Genomic DNA, 24,227 nt, shown 5'->3' on the forward strand with positions numbered 1-24,227 from the left:
AACGAACAACGATGTAGCAAGGTATTACTGTAATTTGAATTTCAAGTGACGTCAGCAGCGCGGCGCGGCGGTTGTTTACATAAAGGACAAAGATTCGATCACGGGATGACGAAGATGACGAAGGGCCCCACGTACTACCGGCATCATTAGCGGCTTTGTTTGTAAGTGACACGGAGGACGAAGAGTTTGAAGGATTTAATGATTTGGAGTGACACAGAAGGTTTGAAAAACTATTATGGCTTTTACGCCGTTTACCGAACCCACGTCTTTCCTTGTACTTTGTTAACGCTACAATATAGTTATATACTAGATCTGTGGAATGACTAGGCTGACGTCAGGGCGCACGCGCGGCGTTGTTGACAAAGGACGAGGAATTTGATCGATGGATTTAATGATTTGGAGTGACACAGATGGTTTGATAATATTATTGCTTGTATAATAGTTATTTGATGTATAATTTATATATCGTTATATGGGCCTGTGGAATATTTTGAAGTGCAAGCGCCGTCAGCGGCGTGCACCCGGCCGGCATTGTTGACATAAAGGACTATCGATGGATTTAATGAATTGGAGTGACACAGATGGTTTTATAAACGTGTTATTTATGTAATAGTTATTTGAATAACTCCGAATGTTCCATCAGGCCCGTTCTCAGCTCTTCGTTTGTGTTTATGTCACGTTAGCATACCTATCGTTTAGCCTGTTGTTGCTCGTTCATGTCTGTTCTTGGTGTTGGATTTTGTTTAATAAATTTCCCCCAAAATGCGACTTATACTCCGGAGCGACTTATGTTTTTTTCACGTTATTGTGCATTTTATGGCTAATGCGACCTATATTCCAGAGCGACTTTTAGTCCGAAAAATACAGTAATTGTTTTTTGCCAAATAATAACATAGAATTTCATGGCTGCAACACGTCCAGTAGAAGTTGGGAAATGTGGCAAAAAATACTGAGAAAGCTGAGAAAATCTCATCAAACAGCTATTTGGAACATCCCACATGTGATCAGTCTAATTGGGGACAGGTGGGTACCATGATTGGGTATAAAAGGAGCCTCCCCAAACATGCTCAGTCATTCACAAGCAAGGATGGGGTGAGGTTCACCACTTTGTCCACAAATGCTTGAGAAAATAGTTGAACAGTTTAAGAACAACATTTCTCAAAGAAAAATTGCAAGGAATTTAGGGATTTCAACATCCACGGTCCATAATATCATCAAAAGGTTCAGAGAATCTGGTGAAAACACTGCACGTAAACGCCACGGTCGGAAACCAAGACTGAATGACCGTGACCTTTGATCCCTAAGACGGCACTGCTTTAAAATCCAACATGAGTGTGTAAAGGATATCACCAAATGGGCTCAGGAAAACTTCAGAAAACCACTGTCAGTAAATACAGTTCGTCACTACATCAGTAAGGGTTAAAACTCTACCATGCAAAGCAAAAGCCGTTTATGAACAACATCCAGAAATTCCACCGGGTTCTCTGGGCCCGAGGTCATGTAAAATGGACTGATGCACAATGGAAAAGTGTTTTCTGGCCTGATGAGTCCACTTTTCAAATCATTTTTGGAAACACTGGACGTCATGTCCTCCGGACCAAAGAGGAAGCGGACCATCCGGACTGTTATCAACGCAAAGTTCAAAAGCCAGCATCTGTGATGGTATGGGGTGCATTAGTTCTCATGGCATGGGTGACTTACATTTCTGTGTAGGCAACATAAATGCTGAAAAGTACATAGATTTTGGAGCAACATATGCTGCCATCCAAGCGACGTCTTTTTCATGGACGCCGCTGCTTATTTCAGCAAGATAATGCCAAGCCACATTCTGCACATGTTACAACAGCGTGGCTTCGAAGTAAAAGAGTCCAGGTTCTCCCCTGGACCACTTGCAGTCCAGACCTGTTTCCCATTGAAAATGTGTCGCTCATTATGAAGCGTAAAATACGACAGGGAAGACCCCGGACTGTTGAACAACCGCAGCTTTACTTTCCAAACCAGCAGTGGGCAGTGCAGTAGGCTCTGTAGACTGAGGAGCGGGGTACCGCAAGGGTCAGTTCTCTCACCAACACTATTTAACATCTATATATACGACCTACCGGACAGAGCATCCAGAAAGTATGGCTATGCAGACGACCTTGCCATCATGCTGAGTCGACCAACGTGGAAGGCGACGGAAGACGGCCTGAATGAAGACATGCGCACCATGGCAGCATACCTTCAAAAGTGGCGTCTCCAGCTCAGCTTTGGAAAGACTGTTGGTGCATCATACCACCTCAGCACCAGGGAAGCAAGGAGAGAACTGGCAGTGAGCATTGAGGGCAAACGCCCGGAGGTTCAACAAGCCCCGAGGTACCTCGGCGTGCGTCTGGATCGGACCCTATCCTTCAAACAACACCTCGAAGATCTGAAGGCAAAGGTGACATCCAGGGTTGCACTGATCCGCCGCCTTGCTGGAACAACGTGGGGAGCCTCTGCTAAGATCTTGCGGATATCAACCCAAGCGCTGGTCTTCTCTGCAGCAGAGTCCACCAAGCAGACTCAAGGCACGCCACCCCTACAACATGGCAGCACAAGAGATGCTCAATTCCATCCCTGAAGACATCTCCAGAGATGCCTGGCTGGCAGCAGCTTGGAAGCAGGAGTGGGAGGCAGCTGGCCCCTCCCTCATGCACCGTTATGTCTGGGAACCAGGAGACGGCGCCATAGGAGGAGACGAACTACCTCGCCAGCAGTGGACCACACTCAACCGCTTAAGAACTGGTGTTGGGCGCTTCAACACGTCTATGCGGCAGTGGGGACTGGCGGACAGTGCGGCATGCGAGTGTGAAGCCCCCGAGCAGACAGCCGACCACATCATCAACACCTGCCCCCTATATAGACCACCCTCAGAGGCCGGCCTCTTCGACCTGGGACCAGAGATGCTGGCGTGGCTCCACGACACCAAGTTGGAGCTCTGACGTTACACGAGAGAGAGAGAGTTGAACAACTGAAGCGGTTCATCAAGCAAGAATGGGAAAGAATTCCACATGAGAAGCTAAGAGAATTAGTCTCCTCTCTTCCAAAAGTGTTATTAAAAGGAAAGTTGATGTAACAAAGTGGTAAACATGCCCTTTCCCAACTTCTACTGCACGTGTTGCAGCCATTAAATTCTAAGTTAATTATTATTTGAAAAATAAAATAAAGTTTATTAGTTCGAGCATTAAATATGTTGTCTTTGTAGTGTATTCAATTGAATATAGGTTGAAAAGGATTTTCAAATCATTGTATTTTGTTTTTATTTACATTTTACACAATTTCCCAACTTCAACTGAATCCGGTTTGTATATATAAACTATATATCAAATAACTATAACATAAATAACAAGCTTATCAAACAATCCGTGTCACTCCAAATCATTAAATGCATCGAAATCGTCGTCCTCTGTGTCACTTATAAACAACTCCGCATCACTTATAAACAACTCCGCTGACTCCGGAAGTCAGTGGATGTCAGACTCATCGTCAGTTGCAGTTCCAATTATTCCAGAGGCCGAGACCGCTCTCATGTGGTTTAGTGTGAAAATAACATGTGAAGTGATATACTAGTAAGTCGTGATGGGATAATAAAGCTTCAAATTTGCTTCATGAACCATTTATTGTATTTTTGACTCCTCTAGATCAGTGGTCCCCAACCACCGGGCCGCGGACCGGTACCGGTCCGCGGGTCACTTGGTACCGGGCCGCCAAGCCACACAGAAAAAAAAAAAAATGTTTTAATCGACGATCAATTAATTCAGGTCAAGACGCTCGTCCCGGTCACGTGACATGTTTCCCCAGTCGAGCCCGCAAAGCTAGCAAAAATGAGTAAGTATTTATTTTGAAAAATATAAAAAAATTGGCGATTCTCTCCCAATTACATCCGTCGGTTCAGGTCAAGACGCTCGTCTCGGTCACGTGACATGTCACCTCAGTTGAGCCCGCGAAGCAAGCAAAAATGAGCAAGAAACAGATGTTTGGAAAGCTTCTTCGGAAAGGGAAAAAAGCCCAATGAGGAGACGGAAGAAGAAGAGGCTACGACTTCTAAGAAAAGGAAAGCTGCATTTAAAAGACTATGACGCGCCAAGCCCACTCTGCATAATATGTGGCGACAGGCTAGCTAACGAGGCAATGAAGCCCTCAAAACTGCTTCGGCACATGGAGACCAAGCATCCTGCATTAAAAGACAAACCTTAACCACTTCGGGTGTCATTGTCTCCGATTACGCCTAGATGGGACCGGCTCGTTTCTGAGAAACAAGCTCAGTGCTCCCACTAATTCAATGTAATGGTGAGTTTTATTTTAATGTCGTTTATACTTGTTTTTATGCCAGTCGTATCATTTTGTTTCATCGTATTCATATATTTATTATAAATGTATTATTTATTTATATAAATGTATTATTTAGTTATATAAATGTATTAAAGGCCGGTACGCGAAAATATTTCTGACACGTAACCGGTCCGTGGCGCAAAAAAGGTTGGGGATCACTGCTCTAGATGGCACTGTTGTTTTTGATAAGGGGGTTTAAGTCACAGCAATCTTGAACAGAGAGTGCCATCTATGGGAGTAAAAAATACACCTTCTGGTTCATGAAGCAAATTTGAAGCTTCATTATCCCATCAATACTGTTAAGTAATTAATAGGTGAATGATTAAGTAATAATGTGTTAACAATTTCACATATAAGTCACTCCTGATTATAAGTCGGCACCCGGCCAAACTATGAAAACCACTGCAATTTATAGTCCGAAAAATACGGTGATGGTGACATCACACTAGAGATTGTAAAAAAACAAACAAAAAAAACAGGATGCCTGTGTTACTCTAACAAGGGAAATTTGTCATCTCATAAGCAACCGTTTGGACGCTACTGATGAAGATTATAACTTGAACTGCACTTTCGCTCTCCGATCGTTATTGGAGAAAGGCATATACATGGCAGAGAGATCTGGATAGCTATCGGATTTCTCCTTCTCTGATCGTATCGGATAATGGCAGTTACCCGAATTTCTCAAGTGTCATGTAAACGCATTTACTTTTAAGTTTCAGTTTCACTCGCGACGCGCCTAGTTGGAGGACTGTGGGCGCCGAGCGGAGTCAGCGGCTTCACGGCTTCACCTCCGCCCAGCTGACTGGAGGAATGAATAAATAAGTGAGCGAGGCACTCGACAGCCCGGCCGATGTCCCGCCCTCCAGAGCCATATACCTCACCGTGATTGGTTCATTCAGCTCCGCACACCACAAGTGTCATTTATATCAATCTTGATGGCCGCACTAACATTAATCTTTTATATTAAGACGGGGGCTGCAAATTATCATCCCGGGGGCCGCAGTTGCCCCGCGGGATGAGAGTTTGAGACCCCTGACCTACAGTGTCTTAAGAGAAAATTAAAGACCAACGAACAATAGTATGATCAGTAAAAATCATTCATGGAGAAAGCATTTTATGTGATTGATGGGTTTATCGGTGTACATCTGTTGATGAAGCCCAGAAACTGATCGCTGAAGCTCAAGAGTTGTGCAAAAAAGGAGGCTTGCGCCTTCATGAGTTCAACTCAAATATGGAAGAAGCACTCTCTTGCTTAGACCCTTCCGAAAGAACAGCAAACATTGAGCCTTTAGGGTTTGATCTAACGCCACAAGAACGGGCTCTTGGCATTCAATGGTCTATAAAAGATGACACATTCATCTTTAACATCAGCTTGAAAGATCAACCGTCGTGGTTTGTCAGTCATTGCTTCTCTTTACATTCTACTTGGATTCAACGCTCCATTCAGCCGAAGTGGAAAGAACTTTGTCACAGAGGCATCGGCTGGGACGATCAACTCCCAGAGGACATAAAACCACGGTGGGAGGAATGGATGAATTGTCTTCTCAAGTTGAAAGAGGTTTCAATCCCAAGATGTTACCATCCACATGACTTTCACAACATAGTCAGAGCAAAGTTGCATCATTTTTCAGACGCGAGCTGCACAGGGTGCTTGTTCTTACCTCAGGTACCAAACCAACAAGGATGAAGTCCTTTGCAGTCCCGTCACGGCAAAAGCAAGGGTTACTTGTAACAAGTATGCCGAGACGGGAACTTGCTGCAGCGGTGATCTCTGCAAAGGTCAGTGTGATGTTAAAACATGAACTTGACGTGAAAATAAACCAATACTTTTTCTGGACCGACTCACAAGTTGTACTTGGATACATCAACAATGATGCTCGCAGGTTCCACAGTTGCATGATGTGGACACTTCAGAAAACCCAGCTGATCATGCATCTCGAGGTCTTCGTGCTTCAGACATTCACTAAACCAAATGGCTACGAGGTCTGGAGTTTCTTTGGGAGCGTGAATGACAAATAAAATCCAATACTTCAACAGAATTACTCGTATGGGATCTTGAAGTCAAGACAATTCAAGTACTTGCAACTGAAACTAAAAACTGAGATGAAATCCACTAAGTCAGTTCTCTTTGAGGACAAGACTTGTAAAAGTAGTAGCAAGAATCAAAAGACGGGGGTCCAAATAAACCCCACGCAGTGAACATGTGACTGTAGAGGAGCTAGAGAAGGCTGCTGAGGCAGTGATTAAGATTGTATGGTATATAGACGCTTTTCGTCACTGGTCAGTCCACGCTTTTTTGTCTGCTTTGACACACGCACGCCTGCCACCTGGTTCCCGTTTGCCTTATCCGCTGTGTAGCGGTACGCCTGGCTGGTTGCTCTGCTGCGTTCTCGCCTCTCTTTTCCCCTTTTCCTCTCGCATCAGTCCCAATGACCCCAATTGTCTGTGGCAGAGTCCCAACTGGCAGCAACAACAAAAAACGTCCAACTCCAAAGCGCGTGCCGCGGCACATGGAGTCCGAACCGCGCTCGGCGGAATCTCGGGAACAGAACCGTGCTCGATGGAAACCCGGGAACGGAACCGCGCTCGACGGAAACTCGGGAACGGAACCGTGCTCGACGGAAACTCGGAAGTGAACGCCGTGTGCAGCGGCAAGAGTCAGAGCCGCACACACAGCGGCATACGGAGAGCCAGAGCCGCACGCAGCAGCAGGAGTCAGATGCGTGTTGCAGCAGTGGGAGCGGGGTCAGGAATGATAGCGGGTCCAGCGCTGCTGGCGCGAGGTCCGGCGACGCCGCGGGTCCGGCGACGCTGGGGTGAGGCCCGATGGTGGCCGCGAGTCTGATGGCGCTGGGACAATCTCCGACGGCAGCCACGGGTCCGGCATCGCTGGGCCAATGTCCAACTGTGGCCACCGGTTCGGCGACTCTGTGGTGGGTCCCGATGGCGCACGTGGGTCCAGCGTCGCGGATACGTAAGTTGGTGGCGGAGGTTGGTCCAGGCGCTGGTCGCTGAAGTGGTCGGATTGTTCTGTCACGGACGGAATGGAGCCAGGGTGACCAAATGCAGTTTGGACCAGGGTTTATTGAGGGAAAAGGGAGTTGGAAGGGAAGATGAGGGGAAAAAACGAATAGGAACCGGCAAACTAACAGAAACAGACCGAGATTAACTGACACAAAGAAGAAGAAGAAAGAGACAAGACTAGCCAGGACAGAAAGACGAGAGACATGAACAGAACAGACTAGAGACGAAAACAATCCTCAAAACTCAAATATTTATCTACATTCTATCATACTGTCTAACCCAGACATGGGCAAACTACGGCCCGCGGGCCACATCCGGCCCGCCAAACCTGAATAAATTGTCTTATTCATTTTTTTTGGGGTCATTTTCCCTGCAATTACAATGTTTCCCCAGTAGATGGGGAAGCGCCCGCCCGCGCATTTACTCCCGGGAGCCGTGTCAGAAAGCTCGGTGCACACTCACAAGTGCGTGTGCGTACTCAGTAGTACGTAGTAATTTCATCTATCAGTGCCGAATTTCGAGTGTAGGTTGTGACGTCAATATTCTCGTAATTCGCGAGCTGAGTTTTCAGATACAGTTTTACGCTAATGCCACCCACAAACCTTCCCCTGGAATCCTTCCATTAAAATGAGTGGCCCGAAGAAAAGAAAGGTGGACACTGAGTGCCGAATGTTAAAAAAGAGTGGACAATTTGGCTCGACCTACGTGTGTGAGAAGACGTTCAGCCACATGAACGTCAACAAAGCCCGTCACAGATCTAGGTTAACGGACCGACACCTCGGCTCTATCCTAAGAATTACCACAACAAATTTTACTCCAGACTATGATGCACTAGCAAAAAAGGGAAACCAACAATACTATTGATTTCTTTATTACTTTATTTAGATGTATTCTTTCACTGATTCTTCAAGATGATGTATTTGGTCAGAATGTTTGCCGTTGGATGTGATTTCGCCTCATTAGATAAACATATTTCCTAAATCTGACCTGCAGGCGCTGAAGTGATGGAAAATGTTATTCATCATAACAGTGTCGTATTTAATAAGAATCACTGATAGTAGTTTTTTGGTGAAATATTTTTTCAATGCTGTTAATAAATGCATTTGTTTTCAAAAAGCTTTTTTTCGAATAGCCATCTACCTACTAAAGGCCAAAACCTTTTATGCAATGACCTTTACATGTCATTTATATTACTTCACACAAACACTACATCCATCTGCTCCTGGTTCGGCCCCCTGGTCAAAATTTAGAACCCAATTCGGCCCGCAAGTCCAAAGGTTTGCCCACCCCTGGTCTAACCTATCATACTGTCTTCCCATTTGGTCTCTCACCACAAAAGAAACTCTGGATCCTATAGCCAGACTATACAATAGAGCATACAAAATACATGGCAGACTATCAATCTGGACCCATCACTGCATGTCACTTGCACGCTCCAATGCACTAACCTTCCAGAATTACACAATTATCATGGCAATAAAACTCTTCTATCAACTACACACAAATTCTCTCCCACCTATAGTTAATTCACTCATCCCAGGCCGTAATGAAAGACAGGCCCGCATCACCCGCTCAGTTACACAGGACCTCATCCGAACCCCAGCATACCGAAACAATTTTGGTCTTAACTCATTTATCCGCACATCTATTTTGATCTGGAATAAGATACCCCTTCAAATCAGATCAGCCACCTCTATTATGCAATTTAAACGGCTATACACATATTTTTTAATAACAAACCAAACTTGCACCCATTAACAATAAGATATATATATATATATTGTATATATTGTATTGAAATGTATGTAATGTTATAGGAACCTGCTGTAAAACAGTTCTTGAACTGAGTCAGGCCAGTCCATGAAACTTTGATGTTACATGTCGACCTTTCCTTTAAATAAACTAAACTAAAATCCGACCGGGAAGTGAGAGGCAGACAGGACTTAAATACAAGACAGGTAGCGAGAGGCAGGTGACTGTGATTACACATTGATTGTGAGTAGACACAGGAGGGGAGGGGCGAGCACTCAGAGACGCGGACAGAAACCATGACAACATATAGACACAAGGAACTGACCGGGAATGAGTCGTGACACACGTGTTTTGGACCTGGAGAAGGCGTTCGATCGTGTCCCTCGGGAGTTTTGTGGGGGGTGCTTTGGGAGTACATGGTGCTCTGATAAGGACGGTTCACCAGTCATCAATGTCAGAGTTTGGTGTTCATTTCCGGCAGTAAGTCAGATTCGTTTCCAGTGAGGGTCGGACTTAGGCTACCTTTTGTCACTGATTTTGTTCATTACGTTTATGGACAAAATTTCCAGGCACAGCCGAGGCGTTGAGGGTGTCCAATCTGGTGACTTCAGCATCGGATCACTGCTTTTTGCAGATGATGTGGTGCTGTTGGCTTCTTCAACCCAAGTGGAGGGGTTCGCAGCCGAGTGTGAAGCGGTCGGGATGAAAATCAGCACCTCCAAATCTGAGACCATGGTTGTCAGTCGAAAAAGGGTGGAATGGCCTCTCGAGGTCGGGGATGAAAGTCTGCCCCAAGTGGAGGAGTTTAAGTGTCTTGGGGTCTTGTTCATGAACATTAGCGAGGGCAGGATGGAGTGTGAGATCGAAAGGCGGATCGGTGGAGGGTCTGCTGTAATGCGACTCTGTACCAATCCGTTATGGTTAAGACGCAGCTGAGCCGAAAGGCGAAGCTCTCGATTTGCCGGTTGATCTACGCTCCTACCCTCACCTATGGTCACGAGCTATGGGTCATGACCGAAAGAACAAGAGCCCGGATACAAGCGGCCGAAATTATTTTTGTCCGCAGGGTAGCCGGGCTCTCCCTAAGAGACAGGGTGAGAAGCTTGGTCATCCGTGAGGGACTCGAAGTCGAGCTGCTGCTCCTCTACGTTGAGAGGAGCCAGATGAGGTGGCTCGGGCATCTCATCCGGATGCCTCCTGGATGGTGTTCCGGGCATTTCCAACCAGCAGGAGACCCCAGGGACGACCCAGGGCGTGCTGGAGAGTCTATGTCTCTCAGCTGGCCTGGGAATGCCTTGGGATCCCCCGGGTTGGCTGGGGAGAGGGACGTCCCTCCTAAAGCTGCTGCCCCCGCAACCCAACCCCGGATAAGCGACAGAAGATGGATGGATGGATGGATGGATGGATGGATGGATGGATGGATGGAAGAATTAGCGGGCTAATGATCATGAATAAGTTCTTATGATTGTCATTAATTAATATGGCATGGTGATGAGAGGCAGAGGCCAGCATGTGTGTATGTATGGAATGATGGATGTATGGATAGATGGATGGGTGGGTGGATGGATGGATATGTATATGCATACATTTATGCGTGTGAGTAGATAAGTATGTATACATGTAAGTGTATATGTACATATATGCATGTATATGAATGTATAATGTATACATTTTTTTTGACAAAGGGGTGAGTACTAATAAGCTATGCTTCCTCACACGCCTTTCCGAGTATGTTATTTTTTCTGTTTTATTTTACTTCCTCAATTTCATTTTCAAATGGTTTTGTGCAAGGACTTTGTCTGAAAACAAACAGGAAGCTTGTTATTACCGTTTTTTTTCATGTATAATGCGCAAAATTTAACTAATTTATTGTCCTAAAATCTGGGGTGCGCATTATACATGGGTACAATTTAAAAAAGATTTTTTTTTTTTTTTTTTTTTTTTTTTTTTTGTGAAGAAAATCATGGTACAACAATTTTTGAAGAAAATCTTGTCACGGATGGTTCTTTACAACGTCACTTTCCTCTCTTTTCATTTTAACCTAACTGATCGCGGTGGTGCCTTTCTGGGCAGTCGGAGAAATCAACGCCAACAAAAAAATACATCCAGCCTAGTTAAGAAATCACCAGAAAGATCACCATGACAATTGTGAATAATAAATAAATAATTATTATATATATTATATATATTATTATTATAATAATAAATAATTGTGATAAATAACTGGAACATCACTCAAATATTGGTGATCCCGTTGAGAGTCTCACATATTTCTTCGCTATCGAGTTTGCTACTGCATGCGCAGTGATACTGACCGGCAGAATAACATCCGGTTGTTCCCAAAGATGATCTTTTTTCTGAAATAATTTTATGTTTACGGACTTAAGTAACCCGGCCGGGTCATACCAAAGACTATAAAAATGGGACCCATTGCCTCCCTGCTTGGCACTCAGCATTAAGGGTTGGAATTGGGGGGTTAGATCACCAAATGATTCCCGAGCGCGGCGCCGCTGCTGCTCACTGCTCCCCTCTCCCCCAGGGGATGGATCAAAATCACACGGGGATGGGTCAAATGCAGAGGACAAATTTCACCACACCCAGACGCGTGTGTGACGATCATTGGGACTTTAAAAAAATAAATAAATAAAATAAATAAATAAAAAAAAAAGTCAAAATTTGGGTGCGTATTATACATGGGTACAGGCTTTTTCCAGCATCGACATGCCATTTTTAGGGTGCGTATTATACATGGGGGCGCATTATACATGGAAAAAAACTGTATTTGTAATATTAGAATATTTGGAATAAACAAACAAACAAACAAACAAAGTACTCGAACCAAGCGATTGGACAGCGAAACTAATGGAGAGACAGGTCAGCCCGACAGTAATAGTTCTTTTTGTAATTGTCACTTTTTAAATCAAGAAACTGCCTCAGATCACTTCACTCATGTCAAGTAGGTAAATCAACACTTTTATTCGGGCTATTTGTGTTTTGCTGGTAGTGTTGAAGGAATGTATAGCAAAACTAGCAATTTACATAAAGTATCTCAACAACTAAGGATTCAGTCTGGTCAGTCTGCATGTGTAATAAAATTGTTACAACACATTTCCAGTAATGTTACTGTTGTGATGAGAGCCAACCCACTCTATTTGGGCACATCCAAAATTCTATTGAAGCTAGGGCTGCTCGATTATGGGTAAAAATCATAATCGCGATTATTCTGTTCAATATTGAAATCACGATTATTTACATAATTATGTTTTTGGAGGGCGGCTCGGTGTCGCACTGGTTAGCACCTCCGCCTCACAATTAGAATGGTGCTGGTTTGATTCCACCTCCGACCCTCCCTGTATGGAGTTTGCATGTTCTCCCCGTGCCCGCGTGGGTTTTCTCCAGGCACTCTGGTTTCCTCCCACATCCCAAAAACATGCTTGGTAGGCACTCCAAATTGCCCCTAGGTGTGAGTACGAGTGCGGATGGTTTTTCGTCTCTGTGTACCCTGCGATCGGCTGACAACCGGTTCAGGGTGTCCCCCGCCTACTGCCCGATGACTGCTGGGATAGGCTCCAGCACACCCGCGACCCCCGTGGGGACAAGCGGTATAGAAAATGGATGGATGGATGTTTTTGGAATTGGAAAGGCATTTATTGAACATTTTTGGATCAATAGTTATTGAACATGTTTTAAAAAAACACTCTCCTGTTAACATTGTTAGGAAAGTTCATTTTCTACACAAACGAGTTCAAAGTTGAATTCACACATTTTAAAATGAACTTGTCAGTTCATAGTTCATAATTGAAATTTTTTAAACTAAGTTTATAGTTCTAAAAGTGAAAAGTTTATAGTTCTTTTTTTACCACAATCAAAAAAAATAAAAATAGGGCGACTGGGGGGTGCTCGTCACGCGAAAGTTTTCATCGAATGGAGCGTCTGTCATCGCGGGTGGCTGACCGGGGACGGTGGATGGGGCTCGGACATGGCTTTTACGCACGCCCGGTCCTATTCTATGGAGCTCTCTTCCACCTCCGTGGCTGGAAGTGCCACCTCCGGGGATTGAAGTACACGCCGCCACACGCCTGGAAGTCGACGCCGGTGCTTCGGGCCGTGTGGCGGTTAACTATTTATGTTATAGTTATTTGAAATATTTTATTTCGTGGAGCAACTTCTATATGTTTTTATTGTTACAGTTCAGTAGTTGTTGGCTCGTTGAACTCTTGTTTTGTTAAATAAAGAGCCGTTTACCAAACCCACGTCTTTCCTTGTACTTTGTTAACGCTACAATATAGTTATATACTAGATCTGTGGAATAACGACAAGGCTGACGTCAGGGCGCCCGCGCGGCGTTTTTGACAAAGGACGAAGAATTTGATCGATGGATTTAATGATTTGGAGTGACACAGATGGTTTGATAATATTATTGCTTATATAGTAGTTATTTGATATATAATTTATATATCGTTATATGGGCCTGTGGAATATTTTGAAGTGCAAGCGCCGTCAGCGGCGCGCACCCATTGTTGACATAAAGGACGATCGATGGATCTAATGAATTGGAGTGACACAGATGGTTTTATAAACATGTTATTTATGTAATAGTTTTTTGAATAACTCTGAATGTTACGTCAGGCCCGTTCTCAGCTCTTCGTTTGTGTTTATGTCACGTTAGCATACCTATCGTTTAGCCTGTTGTTGCTCGTTCATGTCTGTTCTTGGTGTTGGATTTTGTCTAATAAATGTCCCCCAAAATGCGACTTATACTCCGGAGCGACTTATATATGTTTTTTTTTCACGTTGTTGTGCATTTTATGGCTAATGCGACTTATATTCCGGAGCGACTTTTAGTCCGAAAAATACGGTACAACAATGCCTGTTAAATATGGCCTGGATCTCCACTCCCCACACACGTGTGGGCACCGCGGTTGAGTTGCACATGCACGTCTCAGAACGGAAACACCAAATAATCGTTTGTCTTCGATTATATGAATTTTGAGATTGTCTGGAGCCAAAATCGTGATTATGATTAAATTTGATTAATTGAGCAGCTCTAGTTGAAGCTCCTCTTTGCTGTTGTTTGACTGTAGTCTCAATAAGTGAACATCAAGGGATAAGAGACATATTGACACATAGAGTGCCGGTCTAAGGTCTACAGAACAATTGGTAAACCCAAAATAACCTGTCTTTATTCACACTATCTTGGTTTCGGCATGCTGCCACGTGCTAACATTATTTCGTCTGTTCAGACTGCCTGTTCAAGGTATGTCCGATGAGTCGCTACTCAGCACAGAAGCAGTTCTGGAAGGCCAAACAGGCCAAACATGAGAAGGACAAGATTGGCGACGTGGTTTTGCTGCAAAAACTTCAGGTAACTTTCACATCTACACCGTTTCATTAACAAAAAATGTTTTTTGGGGAAGTACCATTTTTGATTTAGAAACAAATTAATAATAATGTAGTCATGTAGCATGTGATGTAACGATATTTGTTTTCCTCAAATATGTTCGTACATGTGTTTAGGCCTGAACTATCATCAAATGTCTAAAATATGGATACTCTAGGTCAAATTACAGTAGTTTTAATTGGCTACGATTACATAGTCAAATTTCTTCAATCCGATCAGAGTTCAGATAAAGATTTTGACCGAATTCACTGTTTTCATGCACACAAAAATAAATAAGAAAATATGAATAAGAAAAATATAAGTGTTTTCATACGTACTGATCGGATTACCTATCAACAATTACCGCCCCTCTCATATGGAATTTTTTTTTGATCGGAATGGTAGTGATCCAATCTGAATATTCTGAATGGCGTGTGTGCATGAAGCATTTTTATTTTTATCAGGCTTTTAATCAGAATAAATGTGACGACGCATCATTAGGCTTTGCGGCACCATAATAGACCTTTATTTATACCTTGGGATTACTCTCAGAAAATTCTGGTTCAAATAGCAAACAGAAAAACGGAACAAAAGAGAATAATGCACATGAGTAATAAACAAAGAGTTGAGCAATAAATCAATAGAGCATTGAGTATGAATAAATTGTTGATTAATAAATAAATAGTCACGTAATGAATAAGCGTTGAAGGGCATTCCCCTGTCCTATTGCCTCGTTCCCTCAAGTGAGGAGTTATACAGTATATATATATACAAGTAAACAACACAAAAAAAATAAAAACAAGAAGGCACAAACAATGAATAAAATAAGAGTGATGAATAAATAATAAATAAACAAATAACACAATAAATAATAATAATAAGTTAGTTTTAAGTTAACGTTATGTAAGTTGGATAAAAAAACAGAACAATCACAAATACAATAAAAAAAAATAAATAAGCTGACTTAATTTGAAGTTCACATACTGTAAGTTACAGTAAGTTACGGAACGTATGTATCTATGTGTCTCTAAGCTATCTTTTTTTATGGATTATTTCGTTGTCATTTATTTCTTTTTACATCGCTGATATAATGCATTTGTTTTATTGCTATTTGTAATTATCTGCAGTATTTTTAAGGAGCTATCGTTTTTTTGGCTGTGGAACTAATTATACGAATTGCAATGTATTCATATGGGAACATTTGATCAAACATACGACTATTTCAACATCTGTAGGTCCCGGAACAAATTCAATTTCTTTTTTTTTTTTTAAATAATTCAGGTTCGTGTTCCACCTTGTATTTGCTGTGCATTGTGCTTCAACAACAACAACTCCATAAGTGGCAAATAACTTACAAAGAAGAGACAACAATAGATCCATCTAAAATTCATTCAAAACTCACTTCAAGATATCTGGCTACTCTTTGGAGTACAACTGTAGAGAGAAAGTCCCACCTATTGGTGTACAGTGATCCCTCGCTACTTCGTGGTTCGTTTATCGCGGCTTCACTGCATCGCGGATTTTTTCCAGCCCAAAAAAAAAGTTGTTATAAGAGTTCTAAAAACATATTTGCAGTGTTGCACTTTGTTATAAAATAATTTGTTATAAAAAAGACTTCTGAAAACATATTTACAATATTGTACCTTGTTATAAAAAGTTGTTATAAAAATAAGGGTCCTAAAATCATATTTACAGTATGAATACCGTTTTTTTCGGGAATCAACCTCACCGTGCCGGCACACAAGACAGGCGAGTGTGCCCCTATACCAGGGTTCGGCAACCCGCGGCTCTTTAGCACGCCCCTCGCGGCTCCCTGGAGTTTTTGCAAAGATGCGTGAAAATGGAAAAATAAGTTTTTTGTTGTTGTTGTTTTTTTAAATATGTTTTTTAGATGGTTATCATGACACAAGAATTCTTATGCTTTAAAAATGTATGTAGTTGTAAATATATTAAAAATACAGAATTTAAGAATGACGCCAAATAGCAAAATTGCGTCATAGCCTGCAACACAGCACAGGTGAGTTGTAAACAAACAGGTGTGTGAGGGATGGGCCGTGGATTCAAAAGACAAAAAGAGAAACATTGCTGATGAGAACAGAGGCTTTAAGAAAGAATGCAATTTTGAACTTTTTGCTTTCATTGCCAATGCTGAAGCATTGCCTGCATGTTTGATTATCAATGAGAAGTTGTCAAATAACAAAAAGAGAAATTTGGAGCGACATTTTCAGCTAAAGCGTGCTAAATTTGCTGCCGATCACCCAGTTGCAACTGAAAGGAAAGGTGCAATTGCAGTGCTGGTGGAGAAATCTGAGGACCGAAAAAACTGTTTCAACAAGTGGATTGCATCTCCAAACTCTACTACCAATGCACGTTTTGTTGCAGCCCGGGAGACAATAAAGCGCGGAAAACCATTCACCGATGGCGAATTCATGAAGGATTAATTCATTAAAATATCAGAGTGCCTATTTTCGAACTTCAAAAACAAAACCGAGATCATTCAGAAAATTAAACACATGCCTGTCCGCACAAACAATATCACCGATCAGCAGATCAAGGATATCAATTCAGCTCCAGCTTTCTCAATGGCCTGTGATGGATGAGTCGTGTGACGTGACCGATATCGAACAGACAGCTCTGCTATGCAGGTACGTGAACTCTAATGGGCCGCAAGAAGAAATGATCAAATTGATACCACTATTTTCCTTTAAATTATTTTAATAGTAGGCATACAACTTATGTATTGACAGTCTATGTTGCATTATAAAAGGCTTTTAGATTTTTGCGGCTCCAGACAGGTATGTTTTTTGTTTTTTTTGGGCCAATATGGCTCTTCGAACATTTTGAGTTGCCGAACCCTGCCCTATACCATCAGCGATCGCCTCCTTCAAACAATTCTACTGCCCATATTCTACAGGTGTTACTCGTAAGGTTAAAGGTGACCGGCGGCCATCTTAGCTCTAATGCACTTCAAAATAAAAGTCTATAGTACTTCAAAATGAGAGTCAAATAAGTCAATATAATAATATTATCAATTAAGAGTCCAATAGCAACTCTACGTGAGATCAACAAAAGGTCAACAAAGGCTCAATCAAGATTCAAGTGTTCCTGTAGGAATCGTCGCTTCATTCGCGGATATAGCACAGTGGTTGCTCTCACCAGCCCCGCCTCTCCGTACAAATGGACGAAACCAGCGGAGCATGCATTCGTTGAGCTGAAGGGGTGTTTTACGACCGCCCCTATCCTTCGAGTGCCTGAGCCCGAGAGACAATTTGTGGTCGAGCTGGAGAGAGGACGTCCGCGATAGCGTTCGGGCCTGCCCCATCTGTAACCGCTGCAAGGCGTCTAATTGTCCTCCGGCCGGATTACTCCAACCTTTGCCCGTTCCCCGGCGTCCCCGGTCCCACTTGTCGATTGACTTTGTCATGGGTCTTCCGCCCTCGGAGGGGAACACGGCGGTTCTTACGGTTGTGGACCGCTTTAGCAAGATGGCCCATTTCATTCCCCTGCCTAAGCTCCCGTCAGCGAAGAAAATGGCGTCTATTATGCTGCGGACGATTTTTCGTCACCACGGTCTCCCACAGGAAATCGTGTCGGACCGAGGCCCACAATTCGCCTCTGCTTTCTGGGCGGAATTCTGTCTCCTCGGCGCCGCAGCCAGCCTCTCCTCGGGGTTTCACCTGCAATCCAACGGGCAAGCGAAACGCCTGAACCAGGAGCTGGGTAAGTGTCAGGTCTAAATCCAATCAGACATTAAACCACACGTTGGAAGGAAGAGGAGGAAAGAACCAGAACAGGTTTACTCGCGAGGAGAACGATAGAGAGCAAACTCAGTTACAATCTCCATCAATTCTGAGTTCTCACTTCACGTGCTCCTCTATTTAATGTTTTGGTTGCCCTGGTTACAAAGGCGTTGCTACACTAAAGGGAGGGGAGATAGTGTCTGTAGCAACGCTTATCAGCTAAGGAATGTAGTGTGGTGTGAATTAGCACTTCATTGTCGGCCCGTGACCCCCGCAGACTTTGTCCTTCTTCATCAACCAACTGTTCTTCTCATGGTTGGCTGATTTGTCCTCGAGTGGGATCAGATAACTTGAATTGCCGCTTTCCTGTGGAACAATGCAACTAAACCTTGGCTAACTTTATCTACTTGGTAAAGTAACACACAATAATAATAAGTAACTTGTCCTAAGCACTTCAACACACATTAAGTAAAATGTAAGGTAACTGGTATGCAGTTCCTTAAACGAACATTGAGTAAATATGGGATAACTTGTATGCAACTACTTCAAACTGTATATAACACTTAACAAAGAAAACAGTTCTGACCAACAACAATCTATGAACCAAACCTACAGTTAGATAAAAGGAATGAAGTTCCTCTGAACCAAATAAGAACATTTCGCCTATGCAAATAAGCTCGGCTCATTGTTAGTGAAGGCCTCCTACAGGAACAAAAACACACAGATAACATAAGGACAGGAAGGAGACATATGGCTGACAGGGATCAAAAGACATCCCTGTCACTAAAAAGGAAAAACCTAGATGAAAGGAAAGTCATAAACATGTAAAGACGAGGCCTCCAGGTCTGGCAGGCCAGGGCTTCACTTAAATTATCCTAACAGTAAGTCTCTCCGATGCATGGCTGCTGGGGATCAGCGCGGGTGGGCCAAACAGCTTCCCTGGGTGGAATATGCTCATAATGCCCTTCCCAGTTCAGCCATGGGACTTTCGCCCTTCTACTGCGTCTTTGGATATCAACCGCCCCTGTTCGCCCACCAGGAGCGTAGTGCTGAGTGCCCGTCCGCCCTGGGCTGTGTTCGCCGCTGTCACCGGGTCTGGGCAAGAGCCCGGGTCTCTCTCATCTGTTCAGTTGCAGGCTACACTCGCCAGGCGAAAAAAGCACCGGATGCCGGCTCCAGTGTATAGCGTAGGACAGCGAATGTGGCTCTCGACGCGGGACTTACCGTTATGCTCAGGATCCCGCAAGCTGGCTCCCCGCTTCGTTGGTCCGTTCCCAATACGCAAGGTGATCAGCACGTCCGCCTGCGCCTCCCTGGTTCCATGAGAGTCCATCCCACGTTCCACGTCTCTCGTGTGAAGCCCGTCTTTGAGAGTCCCCTGGTCTCGTCGAGGGAGAACCGGTCTACACCGTCCGTTCCCTGCTGCGACGCGGCCGTGGGTTCCAGTATCTCGTGGACTGGGAGGGTTGCTACGACGCGCACCGCTCCTGGGTGCCGAGCCGCTGGATCCTCGACCCTTCACTCATCACGGAGTTTCACCGCCGGCATCCAGACCAGCCCGGTCCTCGGCCGAGAGGGAGGGTCCCGTGCAGCACCATTCCCCGGGCTCGACGACTTCGCCTCCCGCACCTGTCGCTGCGTCGTCCGCCGAGGAGTTGGACGCATCGACAGAGTATTGATCCCTCCCGGCCGCCTGTTCCGGTGGGTTGGGGAGGGGGGGGTTGGTGCCTCCTGGGGACGTCGGGGGCCGTCCCTTGTGTGTGTGTGTGGGGGGGGTTCTGTCATGAGTAGGCGCCACCAGCCGCTTGGCCACGACCTCCAATCACCGTAACCACTGTCACCTGGCACTGGCTCATCAGGAGCGCTATATTAGCGCGGCCAGCGCAACGCCCGTTGTCAGCTTGTCTCGTCATGTCCTTGTAAGCATCGGTCCTAGAAAGCTTGACTCCCCGTTTCCCTGTGATTCGGTTCTTGATCTGTCAGTCCTGTCCTACTTTTGCGGCAGCAGTCATCCAATTCAGAAGCCTCCTGTCAGCAGCCCGTCCACGCTCACGAGAAGCCCAGTCGAGTGCTCCTTCCCTTGGCTCGCCATCCGGCCACCCACGCCCGACGAGTACAGCCTCGTTTGTCCACTGCTTCAGCCCTCCATCATTTCCTTCCCCTTTCACAATAAAGTCTGGTCGCTCTGCACTTGGCTGTACATCAAGTGATCATTACAAAACAGGGCATCTCATGCAGGGTTTAAAAAAAAAAAAAAGTCAGTCAGTGCGTATTACGTTTGGCAATTTCATAGTGTCCCACAACGGTGATTTCAGATCATTTGGAATACCAACGCTTCAATCAAATCTGAAGAAACAGTAAGAATGAGGTGTGACGTGTATGGTGTCTGATATTGTAGAGCGAGGAATCACACTTCAGTCTTGACAGACTCTGTTAATATCGACTACACCCCAGTGATGATTTCCATCTGACCATGTTATCATCGTTAGCATCCGACTTCAGCGGAGAGACAGGCCCCTAATGACTGTAGCTTTCTGTGTTTTAGATGGGTCCTTCCTCTGAAGACTTGTTTTTTCCCCAGTTAAGGTTACCAAAAATCGCTGTTCACACAACTGTAAAAGAATATCACATACCCTCGAACTCCTGTAACACACATCTCACATGGCTAGTGTACACTGGAAATTCATGGAACCCTTGAATAATCTTTACATTCTCCACTCCTCACGATGAAAATAATGTGATTTAAATCTGTCCTTCCTTCCTTCCTTCCTTCCTTCCTTCCTTCCTTCCTTCCTTCCTTCCTTCCTTCCTTCCTTCCTTCCTTCCTTCCTTCGATCCGGGGTCAGATCCAGGGGCAGCAATTTTACCAGACTTTCTTTCTCCAGCCACTTGGTCCAGCTATTCCAAGGGAATCCCAATAATAACAATTATGATAATGCATCAGACTGATGTGGAGCTTTTCTGGTTAACTGGACATTTGAAACGCTCACAATGGATATTATTATTATACATGTCATTTATTCACGTATTCACACTCTGCTGGCGGTTAACTACGTGAGTAGCCACAGCTGCCCTGTGGCAGCACTGTGGCATGCTTCCAGTGCCTGTGTGCACTCATCAGTTATTTTAATCAATGGAAACTACCAAAATAACTGAAACTAAACATGAAAAAAACAACACTTTCATTAACAAAATAAAACCAAAAATGCTTTTGGAAAAGCGACAACTGAAACTGCATTTTATGTTTACAACTACCTATAATTATAGCAAAAATGTCCTTCATATTTGCCTTTGGAAATTAAGTTAATACATGAGCCTTTGGGGCTGATTTTAAATTTTGATGATTTTATTTATTTCTCTACTAACTGCACGGTCGTTAGTCGAAAGAAGAGGTCGAACAATCATCTGGAAATCGAAGTCTTCTTTGATGTGTATGCGGTTTAGGTCTTTTAAAGTAGCGGTCCCCAACCGTTTTAGCACCAAGGACCAGATTAATGTCAGACAATATTTTCACGGACTGGCCTTTAAGGTGTGGTTCATAAATACAACAAAATAAAATGGTACGACTGGCATAAAAACAATGGTATAATATAATAATAAATGTGAATCTACTGTGTCCTCCTATGCAACTGTACTCAGCGTACTCATAACATCGCACCAACATCATCACGAGGAATGTTATGTTATTTTCAAATCATCGAGGTGTAGGAGATAATCCGGTTAATTTTTCAAAATAAAAGACCATTCAGACTAAGATAAATATTACGGAAATAATACAAGTTATTTATATTTTCTTGTGCGGCCTGGTACCAAATGATCCACGGACCGGTACCGATCCACGGCCCAGGGGTTGAGGATCACTTTTTTAAAGCATAGCCCCCGCCTACCCTAAATTTTAAGTACTGTCCATTTTTTCCGTCATAGTGTGCCGTAGAGTCTGACACAGCTTCTCAATGATGACCAGGCTCGTGTGATAGCAGAAGGCTCACATTTGCCAAGATCATGTTTCATTGGATGTCCAACAGTATAGAGCTCTGTACCTTGACGTCAAACGTAAACAAAGCTGCTTTGGCAGAATAAAAAACATGTTACTGAAAACGAAACAAAACGGCAACAAACGGGACAAAAGAAGTGACGAGCACTATACAGACAACTAAAACAAGAACCAACGTTAATGGATAGCAGCCATAAAAAAGGGCCAAGAGCAAGACGTTGAAGTGGAATTCTTCCCTTAGTGGCAGTTACCAACTGTGAAGTGTCACTTCATACCAGTTGAGTCAATTACTGAATCAGTTTAATCATGCGGATGTAACTTGATTCAATAGTTGTCCACTATTAATGGTGATGAAAGAATCTGGTGCCCCCGAGTGAGCCCCTAATGTGTACGCCACCACCGCCGCTTCTCCATCTGGCTAAGATTTTTTATGATATATGAGGGGAAACACGCACACACACACACTCATACAAAGTACCGTCACTCGCTTATGTATGTACAGTGATCCCTCGCTATTTCGCGGTTCGTTTATCGCAGCTTCACTGCATCGCGGATTTCTTCCAGTCAAAAAAAAAGTTGTTATATTAAAAATTCTAAAAACCTATTTGCAGTGTTGTACTTTGTTATAAAAGAAGTTGTTCTAATAAAAGACTTCTGAAAATATATTTACAGTATTGTACCTTGTTTATAAAAAGTTGTTAGAATAATAAGAGTCCTAAAATCATATTTACAGTATGTATACTTTAGCTACATCTACATATACATCTACAAAATGTAATGTATGTGGTAACTTGTGACCACTAGAGGGCCCTGTTTAACCAAGGTTAACAACAGAACGTCACATCTACATATGTTACAGACACACGCACACACACACACACACACACACACACACACACACGCACAGACGTGCACACACACGTATAATATTTATATTTTCAATATTTATACAATATTTTCTGTATGTTATTTATACTATTAATGTATTATTTGGGTGGCTCGGTGGCGCACTGGGTAGCACGTCCGCCTCACAGTTAGGAGGGTGCGGGTTCGATTCCACCTCCGGCCCTCCCTGTGTGGAGTTTGCACGTTCTCCCCGGGCCCGCGTGGGTTTTCTCCGGACACTCCGGTTTCCTCCCACGTCCCAAAAAACATGCTTGGTAGGCTGATTGAGCACTCCAAATTGTCCCTAGGTGTGAGTGTGAGTGCGAGTGCGAGTGCGAATGGTTGTTCGTCTCTGTGTGCCCTGCGATTGGCTGGCAACCGGTTCAGGGTGTCCCCCGCCTACTGCCCGATGACGCTGGGATAGGCTCCAGCACACCCGCGACCCCCGTGGGGACTGAGCGGTGCAGAAAATGGATGGATGGATGTATTATTTGTATGTTTATTTATGTTTTGTATTTATTTAATGTTCTAATAATATGCACTTAAATACACTGCTCAAAAAAATTAAAGGAACACTTTGAAAGCACATCAGATTTCAATGGTGAAAAAAAAATGTTGGATATCGATACTGATATGGACAGTTTAATGTTTCAGGAACAAAAGGATGCTGGATGGAAATAAAAGTTTTCAGCCTACAGAGGGCTCAGTATATAGACACCCCAAAAATCTAAGTGAGAAAATGATATGGCAGGCTCGTCCATTTTGCCTAAATTCAATATCTGCAACTCAAAATTATTTTCAATATCTTGTGTGGCCCCCCCGAGCTTGTATGCATGCTTGACAACGTCGCGGCATGCTCCTCATGAGACGACGAATGGTGTCTTGTGAGATGTCCTCCCAGATCTGTCTAAGGGCATCAGTGAGCTCCTGTAAAGTCTGAGGAGCAACATGGCAGCATCTGATGAACCGAAACATTATGTCCCAGAGGTGTTCTATCGGGTTTATATCAGGTGATCGTGGGGGCCATTAAATTGTGTCAATTCCGTCATCCTCCAGATACTGTCTGCATACTCTTGCCACAATAGGCCGGACATTGTTGTGG

The 24,227-nt window shown here is 43.8% G+C and overlaps 1 protein-coding gene across 1 annotated transcript in view; it reads left to right on the plus strand.

The window, feature by feature from the left end:
- Positions 1-24,227, plus strand: part of LOC119119485 (inositol 1,4,5-trisphosphate receptor type 3-like) — a 217,030-nt gene that overhangs the window by 25,738 nt on the left and 167,065 nt on the right. Inside the window, exon 3 of the mRNA XM_037245907.1 lies at positions 14,370-14,491. Within this exon, the coding sequence (XP_037101802.1) occupies positions 14,370-14,491 (122 nt within the window). The remainder of the gene's footprint in view (positions 1-14,369; positions 14,492-24,227) is intronic.

Source organism: Syngnathus acus, chromosome 2, assembly GCF_901709675.1.
Source record: "Syngnathus acus chromosome 2, fSynAcu1.2, whole genome shotgun sequence".
Lineage (NCBI taxonomy): Eukaryota > Metazoa > Chordata > Actinopteri > Syngnathiformes > Syngnathidae > Syngnathus > Syngnathus acus.